This window comes from Gopherus flavomarginatus, chromosome 2, assembly GCF_025201925.1.
Source record: "Gopherus flavomarginatus isolate rGopFla2 chromosome 2, rGopFla2.mat.asm, whole genome shotgun sequence".
Taxonomy (NCBI): domain Eukaryota; kingdom Metazoa; phylum Chordata; order Testudines; family Testudinidae; genus Gopherus; species Gopherus flavomarginatus.
In genome coordinates this window covers 265,520,083-265,534,582 of record NC_066618.1, presented here as the reverse complement: position 1 = coordinate 265,534,582, position 14,500 = coordinate 265,520,083, and the positions used below count along the sequence as shown (strand labels likewise).

General features: G+C 44.9%; 1 protein-coding gene across 2 annotated transcripts in view; it reads left to right on the top strand.

The window, feature by feature from the left end:
- The first annotated feature begins 1,508 nt into the window (after positions 1-1,508).
- The window catches only part of LRP12 (LDL receptor related protein 12), a 77,761-nt gene continuing 64,769 nt past the window's right edge, over positions 1,509-14,500 (top strand). For both annotated transcript variants that reach the window (XM_050940722.1, XM_050940721.1), the window contains exon 1: positions 1,509-1,831. In XM_050940722.1, coding sequence (XP_050796679.1) covers positions 1,615-1,831 — 217 coding nt within the window. In that variant the 5' untranslated portion in view covers positions 1,509-1,614. The remainder of the gene's footprint in view (positions 1,832-14,500) is intronic.

The following is a 14,500-nucleotide window of genomic DNA, read 5'->3' as shown; positions in this document are numbered from 1 at the left end:
CACTGCTGGAAGACAGGACGCTGGGCCAGATGGACCTTTGGTCTGACCTACTATGGTTGTTCTTATGTTAAATTCTTCAGAAAGAATCTGTAAAATTTTGATGTAGCCTGGATACGAACACTAAAGGGGTTTGATTTGAAGATGATGCCCAAGTTTGCAGGGTTGAGTGACAAGCAGGATTGTGATGTTGTCTACAGTGACTGAGGTAGGCAGTAGCAGAGAGGGTACTGGACTCATATGCATTTTGAATAACATATTCCTGAATCTTGCTTTCCTGACCTTAAAAGAAATCTATTGAGATGATAATTAAAAGTTAAAAATACACCCTTAGGTACTTTAAACACTTTGTTCTGTAAGATGGCCCTAGCTTTTCCTGTGCACGGTCACCTAAGCCTAACATGTATATTGGCTGTGCATTTGTTGATTAAGGCCTGGTCTGCACTAAGAAATTAGGTTAATACAACCATAGTAAAAGCTTTGTTATCCAGCATGTTGGAGGAATGGAGGGTGCTGGATAAGTTAAAAATCCTGGTTACTAAGGAGGGAGTTTGGGTGCAGGAGAGGGCTCAGGGCTGGGGCACGGGAGGGGGTGTGCTGTGCCAGATCTGGGCAACATTCACCTTGGTTGGCTCTCCGCACGTGGTGACATTTCCCTGCTTCTCCTAGGCAGAGGTGTGGCTAGGTGTGCTGCCTCTTCCTGCAGTCACCGCCTCCACAGTTCTTGTTGGCCATGGTTTCTGGTCAATGGGAGCTGCGAAGCAAGCAGGTGGAGTGGTGTCAGTGCGTAGAAGCAACAGGGACACGTTGCAGCTAGCGGCAACCCACGTGGAGCCAGATAGGGAGCCTGCTCCACACCATTCGGATATAAACTGGACTTTCAATGAAGATCTGAAACGCCAATTTATAGAGCTTTCTGGCTGGCAAAGTGCCAGATACAGCTTTTGCTGTACATTGCTGGGGGCTGTGAAAAAGCCACACCCTCTGAGGGACAGTTAAACCCACCTCACCCCCATTGTAGCCAGCCCTAGGTTGACAGGATAATTCTTCTGTTGGCCTAGCTACTGCCTCAGGAGGCGGCTTATCTATGCTGACGGGTACATCCCTCCTTTTGGCACAGGTATTGCCCACATTGAGCCGCCGCTGCAACAACTCAGGTGTAGACAAGCCATAAGCCGCATGGTGGCCTGGCCAGCGTCTGCAAGGGCCAAGCGACTGGAGCCTTTCCCGCCTCTCTCAGATGTGCAGTTGCCACTAGTGCAAGAGGCTGTGGCCTGGGGCTGACTGACACCTGCAAGCAGGGAGGGAGATGCAGCACGAGCTGCGTTTCTCGGGTGGCTCGTGCCAGAATGAGCCCTGCCCGCCCCGGGGCCAGCGGGGAGCAAGGGCTCACCGAGGCGGGGGCGGGCCGCGGCGCAGCCACCTCGTCAAGCCCCGCCCCCTCCTCGCCCAGCAGTGGGGGTGGAGCTCGGGCTGCTGCTCCTTCTCCCCGTGCGGGGCCCGTGGAGAGCAAATCCATGCGCTCGGCCATCCGCTGCGCAGCTGCACTGAGCCCCGCCGGCGCGCGCGAGAAGGAGGCCGGGGCCGGCGGAGTCTCATGGATCCCCGAGCCGACGGATGAGGCCAGGGCCGCTAGCTCTCCCCGAGACAGGCAGCTCCGCTGGGCTCCGGTCTGAGGGGGCGCCCGGCCCCTCCCGCGGCGGCGGCTCTAGCGCGGGGCTCGGCGGCTACAGCTCCTCCCCCCGTGGCGGTGTTATGGCCCCTTGTTGGAGCACAAAAGCGTCCCCAGGCTGGCGGTCGGCGCAGCTCCTGTTCCTCGTCTTCTCCTGTTGCGGTAGGTACCCGTGTCTGAGGGGCCCCGCCGCCCCCGGGCAGGGGGGCCCGCCTGCGGAGGAGGGTTGGCGGATGAAGGCTGCTTTGTCTCCTTTCTTCTCCGTGTGTGAGGGGTGGGCATCGCAGCCCCACTGCTAGGGAGAGGTGCCCGTGCTTCCCTACCCCGCCCCGGTTTAATTACCCCAACCCTCTTTCCCTGGAGCCTCTTCCCCGCACCTGATCTCGATTTAAACCCCCCCCCCCGGCCCTCTCTTCAGCCGTATCTCCCTGTTGTTGTTTCAGCCAGTGGTGGTGGTGGACTCTTCCCCCAGGGGCTCCCTTAAACTCAGCCTGGGACTTGGCCCAGATACCTCCTTCCCCCTATGCGCATCTGCAGACTCCAGAGCCGGTGTGTGACTGTAAAAATCACTGAATTAATAAATCCCTGCAAGGTACTCCAGCCTGGCCAGTTTGAGACAGATGAGGCCGGGTCATCACTGGATGTGGTCCCCGGACTATGTTGGATGATAACATGATAATGCTAATATTATGTGATGAGTTCCTCACACACAGAAAGGCCTTGAGCTTTTGTTTTGGCTTTTTTTGTTTTTGTTCAGCCTTTGTAATGATACTGTGTTTATTATATTAACATAAACACCCATATGTCTTTCCAAAACCTCAGCCTAATGTAAAGAAATACTTATCATTTCTATCTCTTGCAGAATTTCTCCTCACAAAGTATTTCAGAGTGATTTATAGACAATAAGCCAAATCCAGCAGTTGTTACTCAGATTTTACAGTGGAAAATTCCTGTTGGCTTCTTTGTGAGTTCTGCCTGAGGACAGAATTTCTTTACTGGATTCTGTGTTATTTGTTTTCATTAGGTCCCACAATATGTTAAAGTGTTTTCCTAGGGTAAAGAATGTCTTATGCTGTGAAGAGCTTACAAATTGCAGTGCTGATTCAGCAAGCTACTTAGGCCCTTGCCAAACCTAAAGTATGTGCTTAAGTATATTGTTAAATTTGAGGCTTCAGGGTTTGTTGTGCTAATTAACAGAACAGGTGTAAGGCCTTGATCCTGCAAACACTTAGGGTATATCTACATTGCAGCTGGGAACAAGTCTTCTGGCTGTATTGAAAGACTCATGCTAGCTTTCCTGGAGGTAGCACACAGAAAATAGCAATGTGGACATTGAAGCTCTGGCAGATACTCAGGCTAGCCACATGAGCCGGTTGGGAGGGCTTGAGAGTCTGAGCCCCAATGTCCATTTTTAGCTTGCATGGGGGAGCAGAGCTAGTGCAATGCTGTGTACCCAGGCTGGGAGGCATAACAGCTGCAGTATAGACACAACCTTACAGGTTCCTGCTCCCAAGATTTTTGCACCAGTGTAGCTACACTAACATAGTATCAGAGGGGTAGCCGTGTTAGTCTGGATCTGTAAAAGCAGCAAAGAGTCCTGTGGCACCTTATAGACTAACAGAAGTTTTGGAGCATGAGCTTTCGTGGGTGAATACCGGCTTCCAAAACTTCTGTTAGTCTATAAGGTACCACAGGACTCTTTGCTGCTTTTACACTAACATAGTTACGTTGCTGATAGCACTGTAACCCCCCAAGGTAGATGCAGTGCACTACTGCAAGTTGGAAATGGGTAAATTGAATGGGTGCAAGCCCCATTTTACATTGGAGCAGCACATCTATCCTGGAGATCTGTGTTGAAGTAGCTATTGCTATATTAAGTGCAACTTCAGTGGTGCGTAAATCTATAACACGGACAAGCCCTTACATGTGTTAAATTTACACGTGTGAGTAATCCTATTGAAATCATGAGAATACTTGCGTGTAGAATGAGGCCTGATCTTATATCACATTCATCCATTAGATTTTCTTCTGCCTTGCTGAAATTCCTAAGTTCTTCAGCATTTTTTATCATTGCCCTTAGTTTCAATTATCATGCCATCAAAAGGACAGGAATACACAGCTATTTTGGCGTCTTTGACAGAAGTAACATCTCCTTCAGTTTCTTTTTTAAAAAGAACATACCGTGCAGGACTGAAGAGGCAGAGATACCAGAGCCCAAATTTTGCATACTCTGGTGTTGTCAACATTGAAATTACCAGAATTAGGAAGACTAGATAGATAGGGATAAGGAGTATAACTTGTAAGTAAATTGGTCAAGGTTTGGAGGATGCACCAATATGGCATCAGCACAAATGAAATAAAGCCACAGTTAGAGGAAAACTGATCTGTAGTGCAGCAGGAAGTGGTAGGGAAAGCTTGGCCCAAGACTCTGGGAATGCTGTGGAATGTACTATGTGATCTTTAATGTCCATGTAAAGCAGACAGGATTTCATTTTTTAGGAAACTGTGTGTATGTCCATCCATGCAGTTTGCATGGCACTCAGCCACTATGAGTTAATTTTTTTAATTGCTCTGAGACTTTTTGACTAAACCAAACAAAAAGGAAATCATGTTTATAACAGTGATTCCTGACGTCATTTACAGTATTTGTACAGTATTATAAAATCATATGTGTACTTTGTAATAAGATGTCTAACATATCTATGTATTTGGAAAAAAAATCTTCCTTGATCACATCATGGAGCTTTAGTCAGCTTTGACAAGGTTTTTACCAAGGACCTACTAGTCAAAGATAAGAGGAGAACTGAGTCTGGGAGCTCCACAAATGATTTCCTTGGGCAATGCCTTGCTGAGCAGCTCAATCTCCTCTGTTATGTCTATTGCCAAGAAGGAAAAAGGGTGTTGAGACTTCTACTAGAGTGCCGTCTCTAACCTTTCTGGAAGGACTCATCTTTTATATCAGTCATTGGCCAACAGATGTCTGATTTATTTGCTCACCAGGAAAATAAATTGCTGTAGGAAAAAATATTAGTGTTCTGAGATTTGAGGTATTTGGTCGTGGACTAGTACCAGTCCAGGTTTTAGAGATATATGAGAGGTGATTTGATTTACAATAACTGTATTGTTAATCAGTTAGTTTTTCTCTTTTAGTTCAGCTTGCAGAAGTGCCATGAAAACGTACCATTCTGGGTACAAATTTTACTCTCCTACCAGTCTATAATGATAAGAGAGGGAGGAATAATAATTTACTCATCCATTTAAAAACAATTGCTTGACTCAGGCAAGTGGGTGAGAAGAACTTTGCTAGGATAGTTTAGTTAATTTCCTAAAGAAACGATAATTCTCGTAGGTTGATTTGAGAGCCAAAACATTCTCCCAACAAGATTGTTTGGCTTAACAAATCGCTGTACGCTAAATTCAGATCCTTTTTAGTAATATTACTTTTACAATTTACTGGACAAGATATTTCGATAAACAGTCATTGTTTGTTGGAATTACTTTTAACACAGCTATTAAAACCAGCATGTTAGAATGGTTTTGTATTCCTTGAAAATAAAAATAATTAATTTAATGGTGTATCAGCCTAGTTGAATCAGATAGTACAAACCCATAAATATACTTGAGTGCCTGTTATCACAAAGGGTCCTAGAATTTGTCTGAATAAAATCTTTCACTATCTTCTGTGCAAGGGGGCATAAATCTAACTTGCTCTTCACAGTTGTGCTTTAGGTGCCCTTTGGGATCAGGGCCAGGTTAGGTATACTTACAATAGACCCTTGCCTTTGGTGCCAACTGCAGGGTCATACTATGAAACCTAAATCCTAGCTTTCATTTAAAAAGTTTGTAGACCACATGGTTGCAAAATGCTCGAAAATATGGCCTGTGTACAACTGATGCAGTGATGTCTACAGACTCAGAGAATCTCTAGTAAATGGAAGAGCAGCAGCCACTAGAGCAATGTTCTCAAACATGGCCACTGTGGCTGCATGCAGCCACCAGAGGCTTTTCATATGGCCACGGCAGCCTCCTGGCTGGTGATGGTGGGAGATAAAGCATCAGCCCTTTGCACTCCTCCTTGTTGCTCCTGGATGTGCCACCCTACACCGTCTCTGGAGAGAAGTGGGACACAATGCTGCAAGAGCAAGATAAGTTCTTGACCCACTTTGGGAAAGCGGTTTGGGCAGCAGGCTCCAGCAGCAGGACTTTAGGAATCTGGCTGTGTGGCCCCAGGCTCTGACTACGGGGCAGCAGGTATTGCCCCCCTCTGGCTATAGCCACGCAGCCCTGGCTTCCAGCTGCGGAGCTTCAGCCTCTGGCTCCTGCTTTCAGCTTCAGAGCAGCAGGTGCTGGCCCCCAGTTCCAGGCCCGGGCTCCCTCCACGCACTGGCCACAGGTGCCAACCCCAGTCCCATCCGCACGGGAGATGGATTACCTACCCTAATGGGAGAATCCCTCCTGTAGGCATAGGTAATGTTTATGCTGAAGCGTTACAGTTGTGCTGCTGTAGCATTTTAAGTGTACACAAGCCCTTAGTACTGCCATAGGGAGCCTTGGGCTCAAATGAATTCTTTTGAGACACTGAAGCTTGTATTAAATAATTGAAGTTTTCCGTAATCAGGGTTATAATAAATGCATGCAAATTATCCTTTGTATAACAAAACTCTGTCATCGAACAGTAGTTCTAACTACCTTTTCCCCCATTAGGTAGAGTTAAAGGAAGTTGTTTTCAAAGGCATAATGACCTCAGAGGCTTAATTCACAAGATGTGGTGGTATTATGAACACCAGGGATGGGTGGTCTGCTTCCCATACAAATCAGCACATTTTGTTTTCCACTTATCCTTCTTTGTATATGTGCTGCAGTGGTTTAGGGAAGAAACTACTGTAGCATGCTTGCCTTCTTAAAGTAAATGAAAATATCTTTAACAGGATATATACAACTATCATCTCAAATTGTTTCCAACAGAACAGTTATTTACTACTTGCTTGAAAACATAACATTTTAAAATTTCTTATATTGACGTGGTAAAGTAAGGCAGGCTAAAGCTGAATGTCTGCAAGGGGTGTTTCACAGCATATCAGTTGGGAAAAGGAAATGTAAAATCATCATTTCACGTCTTTGAATTGCAGCGCTATGCAGCAGGATGCCATATCCTGGGGCTCAATTGTATGGTGGGTTTAATTAGTGAAGGCGTCTCTGTTGTGGAGAGCACATCTTTCCATTTTCCTAACATGCTTCATGTCAGAAGGTACTGAAGAAGCAACTGATTCCATGGCCAAGGTTTAATTAATAGCCCTGGGCAGAGCAGTTCACAAAGCCTGCAAAAGCTGTGGTGACAGAGGATCCTAAGTTGGGAAGGACCTTCACAAGAAAGCAGTCATGCCTTCTGTGTTGCAGAGGGAGAGGAAAGGGAATAAGTTCTCTTTAATAAGTTCTGTTTAATAAGAAAGAGAAGGAACAATATGGCCCAGACTCTGCTTGGTTTTCTTTTCTGTTTTTAATCTTTTTAATTTTTTAATTAAATGGGTGGAGAGAGAAGAAAGTAAGGAATCCACTTCTGTTATCTCTGGTGGCAGTTGGAGGCAGGAGGAGGGAGTGAGGATCAAGTCAGCATTTGAGTCACTGCTTCAAGAGTAGGAAGGGAAGGGAAGGAACAGAAGCAGAAGGATGCTAAGCAACTTTTGCATAGCCAAGTACAATTATGCTTAGTCCTCAGGCAGTGAGGTGTCATGGAAATTTTGAATCCCTGTTCTTTACTGTTCGTCCTGATTGAGTGAATGAGCAAGCTGTGACTTGTGAATAGTCAGGTGATCCAGTCCCCAGACTATTACTGGGTGTGCTGGAGCTGCTCAGGGACTCCTGTTTGCTTGCTGAGACATGAGTGCAGAAAAAATGTTTGGGGATCAGGCCCTTTGTAGCTGCCTTACCCATTGAGTATATTTCCCTCCCCCGGGGACCCAACTAATTAGGCCTGAATGTTGCTGCTGGGTTGGCTGAAGTTTGTGTCCCTTAGCTGTTACCTGATTGCTGTAGTATGTATACTGCCTAACTCCAGGCCCAGCCTCTTCTTTCCCTGACTGTCACTCCTATGTGTGCACTCCCTCTCACAGTTATAATTAAAAGCACGAGTTGGGTAGCTTGATTACATAGGTGAGTACCAATTGAATAGTAACCCTGGTAACCCTCTGTTGTTGTTGAACTCTTTGTCCGTGGCCTTAGGAACCTAAAAAACTGGTAGTTCTGGAACTTGACGGCTAACAGTGTGAAGCTAAATCTGCTATAAAATGCAATAGCATTTGAGAACCATGAACAGCCTTAGTGAATACAGAGGAAATAAAATTATTAGATTTAGGTCCTGCTTGGACCTCTAGTCTAAATCTACACAAAGACTATTCCTTGACAACTTCTTATGGTATTGCGGAACACTGTCTAGACAAAAAATTGTAAATGAAGTGTGCAGTATGGTTGGCAATAAACTACTAAACACATCTAAAATTTGAAACAAACTTCAGCAGTTCCAAAATCTTGTGTGTATTATTTAAATTGTCTTCTCTTCAAACAATAATTTTCTCAAGGATTATAGTTTGGTCTAAGAAGAAAGTGGATTGGAATAGCTTTAGAAACTACAAAATGCTGAATTCTTGCCTTCATATAAAGGCCATGTTTGCAGATCAGAGGTCCCCAAACTGTGGGGTGCATCCCCGTAGGGGGGCATGGAGGAATGTTATGGGGGGTGTGGTGGGACCGGGCCAGCCCCCACAAGAGGTGGTGGGGAAGGAGCCCCATCCAACCCGCCTCTGCTTCTAGCACTGCTCTGGCCCCAGCCGCAGGCCCCGCCCCCAGCCTCAGCCCCTGGTCATATCTCTGTTCTGGGCCCTGCCCTCAGCCTCAGCCCCTGGCACTGGCTCCATTCCTAGACCTGCCCTCAGCTGCAGCCCCAGCCTCTGCCTCCTTATCCGGTCCATGCCCCCACCCTCCCTGAGCAGCGGCCCTGCTCCCAGCCCCGGCTTGGTGTGGGGATGTGGGGTGCAGACAGGGGTAAGGGAGGGCGCAACCCTGTAAAGTTTGGAGGCCACTGGTGTAGATAAATATAACAAAATTACTTGCATGTTTGCACATACGAAGGAATTTATATACTTAAATACAATATCAACAAGTAGCACTTCCTTGAAAAGGTCTAATGGTGAAATCTTGGAAATTTAGGGACATGTTTTAGCAATGCTTGAGGTTAACAACATTTATTTGAGGGTGGTGATCAGTCTTTTGCAGTTTTAAATTTACTAATGTATCTGGAAATCTGCTGTTAATAACCTGTTTAAAATGTATACTGTAATCATAGAATTTTAAACAATCCATTCTTTTGTGCAAGGTAATGCAATTTAAAGAGTTAAATAGAAATTAGAGGATCCAGTATTTGTATGAGGTGAATTGAAAAATACTATTTTTTATCACTTTTACAGTGCAAATATTTGTAATCAAATAGATGTAAAGTGAGCACTGTACATTTTGTATTCTGCGTTGTAATTGAAATCAATATATTTGAAAATGTAGAAAAATATCCAAAATAGGTAATAAATTCAATTGGTATTCTATTTAATAGTGTGGTTAAAACTGAGTTTAATCACAATTAATTTTTTTGAGTTAATTGTGTGACTTAACTGTGATTTATCAACAGCCCTAAATATAAGTTACCACACAGTTTTCCAAGCAGGGTAAAAAAATTACAGAGAAAACATATTAAAACAATAAAAGAACCTACATGCGTGCTAATAAGCTTACCAGAGTTCATCCCAGCTCTAACATGGATTCTAGCAGGATAAGTCCTTCAAATCTCCCTCCCCTTCCCCCAAGCACACAGTCTTATGAGGCTTCAATAGCAAGTCATTTCAATCCTTCCTATAAGGATTGGGGTCTCTGGGGACCATGGGGTCTATCCAATTGCAGGATCAGGAAGAAGACCCTGAGGCAGCCTAAACTCAGGCTTTTTATTCCAAAATCTTTTCTTTGCTGATCTCTGGAGAATCTAGTTTGAACTAGTTTATGAATATCTCTACAGGGAGATTTCAAAGACTGATAATGGAGGAAGTTCATTAGCATTCCTCCCCTCTACTATAGAAGGTACGTCCAGTGCTATGCCAGTACATACAGTTTCATTTTTAATGTTACCAATAAGTTACTTGTGGGGGAATTCTGTGCAGAAGTTCATGATTTTTTGCACAGAATTTCCTCCCCCCGAAATGGGCTGCAAAGCTTCTGGCTGCCACTAGGGATCATTGCACCCGGCACATCCCAGCTGACAAATAGACATTGCTAGAGGGAGGAAGCGGGAGCTGGAGGGTTCCTGATAGCTGCAGTTCACCCCCTTCCTTCAGGGCATGCGTGGGCATACAGCAGGGGTTCTCAAACTTCATTGCTCTGTGACTTCCTCCTGACTAAAAAAAAAAAAATTGGTTCCCATTCCTGGGGTAGTGTAGTAAAGCCTGAGCCTGCCTGGGCGGTGAGGCTAAAACCCAAGGGTTTCAGCCCAAGGTGGGGGTCCTATAACCTGAGCCCCCCACCCAGGGCCGAAGCCCTTGGGCTTTGGCCCTGGGCCCCAGCAAATCTAACACCAGCCCTGGAGAACCCTTTAAAACAGTGTTGCAACTCACTTTGGTGTCCTGGCCTACAGTTTGAGAACCGCTGGCATACGGGAAACTCAGTACAAGCTCAGGACCCAGCATCAAGCTGTTTCTTCCTCTGAATCCCTGGGGTCCATGAGGGAGAGAGTGCGAATGTCTGGGTTGGGCTCGGGCTCGGGCTCCGGGGCTGGACTCTGGTGGAGAGGGAGTGAGAGTGTCTGGGCTGGGAGGGGCACAGATGGGCTCTGGGGAAAGGGGCATGTGGACCCACTACTGGGCTCTGGGGAGAGGGGGCAGAGAAATGGGATCTGATTTGTCATAGGGGTTTCCTTAACTCTCTACTCCTGAAGGAATTTTTTTGTGTCTCTTGTTACAGGCATAATTGCTGATAGGTATTTTGAAATAATTAAAAAATAATTGAAACAAGTGTATTGTATAGTGTTATTTTGGCAAATAAAATATGCAGAATTTTGCAGAATTATAAAATTTGTGCACAAATTTTTAATTTTTTGGTGCAGAATTCCCCCAGGAATAATAGGTATTAATTCTAAGTCAGTAAGGTTTAATTTAAACTTTATTGAACTATCTTAATTATCTAAAATTTGTGCAGGATTTTACAGGATAGTGTCAGTTGGTTACACGAGTATCTAAGAAATACACAAATATTAATGAAATCTCTCACCACTCCAGTAAAGCAGTATTTCCATTTTACAGATAGGGAAACTGAGGTATGGAGAAATTAAGTGGCTTCTCCAAAGTCACACAGGAATGTGGAACCAGGAATAGAGCAGATCTCCTAATTCCCAGTATGGGTGTGCATACTGTGGGAGATTTTGACACGGAGTGCTGAGCACGCGCAAGATACGCATGTGGTGCCTGACAAACATCCTGAAGAATGGCATATCTATAAAATGAGTGGGGAAGCAGAGGAATGGTGGTGTCAGGAAAGACGATATTCTTAAACATCTAAACAGTGAGGGAAGTCAGCCCCCCCTTTCCCCCCGGGAATACAAAAACTCTCATTGGAACTGAACACACAGTTATCCAGAGGGAAAGCAAAAAGCTAGAAATTCTCCTGTATTTCAAATCACCCCCCTTTCAACTTTATATCATATGTAAGAAGTAGCTCTTCAATGCCCCTCCACCCCCCGTCAAATTCCCAGACAGCTACCCAGTCTCTACTCCTTCTTATTGGGAATGGCAGTCATTTGAAGACAGTGGTCATTGTTTTCTTCTTAAAAAGAAGCACCTTCTGCAAGCTACTTGATGTGAGCCCATTGTTGAGAACTGCTGCCACTACTGAAAGCTGCCTGTTAGAATAAATCCTTATCTGGTGGGAACAGAGATGACTTGGAGGGTCTTGCTGAAATTCTGACATCATCCAGTCCTCTACTGATTGTGAAACATTAGCAGCTTCATCATTTTACATGCACCTTTTATACATACCTTCCTCCTATGTCAGCTGGTAGAAGCAGTATCTCAAGAGTTGCATAGTTTTCCTAATGATAGCTCTTTGCATCCTCTCACTTGAACTTCCATTGATCAGCTTAGTGAAGGTAACTTTGTTCTTATAATTAAACTTTTTCAAAGTTTACCTGTTGTTAATATGTATGGTGAAGTTGCTGTAGAGTCCCCAGTGTTTGCATTCATTGAGGGAGTGTTTGTTAGGCTGACTTTCAGATATGCTGAGCCTTTCCAGTTGACTTTCTTGGAAGCTGTGGGTGCTCAGTAGTTCCAGAAATCAGTCCATTATCCTCATGTTCCATATGAGAGAGAAATGTGCTATTGTTCTGATCACACACATAATAGTATGTGAGTGTTCCCCTGTGCTGCTGCAGCAGTTAAACAGTTTAGTCATTGGATATTGGTGAACAGAGAACAATAAACAAGTTAACCATTTAACTAGTGCAGCAATACATACATAGAAAAATTAAATTTGCTTCCCTAAGGGCTGAATACCAACCCCACCATGCTTTTGTTGAATGTCCCTATATATTTTCTTTTCTTTTGTAGACAGTAACTGAATATGTAATTAATTTTATATAGCTTTAAATATTCATATTTCATACACTTTCATTCAGCACTTCTCGTAGGAGGAAGTGGAGAGAGGTTTTTTTTTCTGTGCCACAGTGGACCTGAAATTCTGTAGTGGCAGGAAAGATGGGGGCAGGGAGAGAGGAGAATCTTAATGTTACCTACTTAAAACATTGTAATTAGCTGGGAAGATCAGTTCCTGAGGACTCATCTCTGCCTCTCTCAGTGCTGCAGGAATCAGCAGCTAGTATAAAGCAGGACCAGTGGGAGGGATGAGACACAGAATGTGGGTAGAGGGCCGCAAGCCAGTTTCAGAATGGTCTGTGATCCTCAGTGTTTTGTGGGGCAGAAAGAAGCCCTGAGCTCATAGGGACAGTTGCAGGGGTCATGGGGAGGTATTTCACCCCCACCCTCCAAATTACCCTAGCCCCTGGTCTGGTCAGAGGCGGGGAGCCAGAGCCAGACAATGCAGGGCGTCTGCTGGTCTGGCTTGTCTCTTGCTCCTTAGCTCCCAGCCCCTTTGACTGCTTGCACAGCTGGTAAGAGCGGTGGGGGGGGGGACACAGCTTTGGGGCCAGCAGAGCCATCAGGGAGCAGCGACTGCGAGGAAGGCCTTTCCCTGCACACAACCTGTCTTTTCCTGCCCCCAATCTACACCCCTGCTTACACACAGCCTTTAGTTGTCCCTCTTCCTGCACCCTGAGCTACACCCCTCACTGTGCACAGCTCCTAGCAAACCCCTACCTGCACTCTGAGCCGTTCTCAAGCTTTTTGAGCTGACCTCTTCCCCCACTTTGATAATTTTTCATTGTGTCCCACCTCCATTCCAATCCAGACAGGCTGGGTGGCTTGCTAAGGTGAGTCAGGAGGTGGAGGTGGCACACCCTCCCTGAGCCCCTCTATGCGGAGCCGGCTTGAGCCCCAACAGGCCCTGCTCTGTCCCCAAATAGATGTCAAACTAGGCCTATACCTGAGGGCCCACATCTAGTGGCTGGCACCCTGCAGGGCAGAACCCTGAAGCCCCTGTGGGCCCTGGAGGTTTTTATAATATGTTCGGGGGGGGGGGCGGGGCTTCAGTAAGAAAAAGAACTGCTGTAGAGTTTGGTTTTGTTTCCCCTGCTGCTGATTAGAAGGGTCTTTTCAGCTGCGGAAGAATGAGCAACAGTACTAAAGGGACTTTGGCCTGACCCAGACTCTCAGCCCTGAACAGAATTCAGTTTTTTGTCAGTCTTAAGTAAAACTACACAGCATGAAAAACACAGTATTTACCATTCTAATGCCACTTGTCAAAGTCTAAATTTATTGTAAGATAGCTGTTTTATGGTAACTTAAGATGTTGCAGCTCTCTGTCCCATTTGACAAATATTATTACTAATTAGACATTGTTCTTAAAGATTTAAGAAAATGTTGTGTAACAATATTAACTACCTGATGATATCCCATGGCTGAATTCAGTGTCTTATCCTGTGGTTTCAATGGTTCAAATATTTTCAGATACACGTCAAGCAGAGAAAAACTGAAGTCACTAATAATTCATTGGTGTATGGATCCACAAAGGTTTTTGTGCTTTTTTTTGTTGCTAAATATGGATAACAAATTATTTGGTAGGCTCTTGTATGACTTAGTTGGCCCTTTTCCCTTCGTGTGAGCCTGGAATTTGAGAGGGTCTGACAAAATTGATCAATGTTAAGAGCCCAAGACTACAAGTCAGTTTACACTTCCCTTCTGTGGCTGCTATTCTGAAACCTTACTCAGGTTATTGGTCTTCTGTTCCTGACCATTATGGAAGTCTAATCTTTATTTGAGCATGTGATCACAAAAACCAAAATCTGCTATTCGAGTTATTACTGCTGTCTAAAGCTGCTGAGCCTGCTCACTGCAGTCTTTGGATATGAACCTAATTCTCTGCTTGTCTTCCTGTGTACATTTGTTTATATACTCACCTTTACATAGAGCTATAGCTGTGGTACCTGTGTACAGCAACATTACATAACACTGAGAGACCTTATTTGCTTCACAATAGCAAACGCTTTGTGTGTGTGTGTGTGTGTGTGTGTGTAGTTTTTGTTTTTGTTTTTTTAAATGGCTGAAAGATCCAGTCTTGAAGAATCTTGAGCTCAGGTATTGTCAATGCTTCAGGTGCTGGTTAATCACTCAAACCAGTATGTGACTTCTTTGC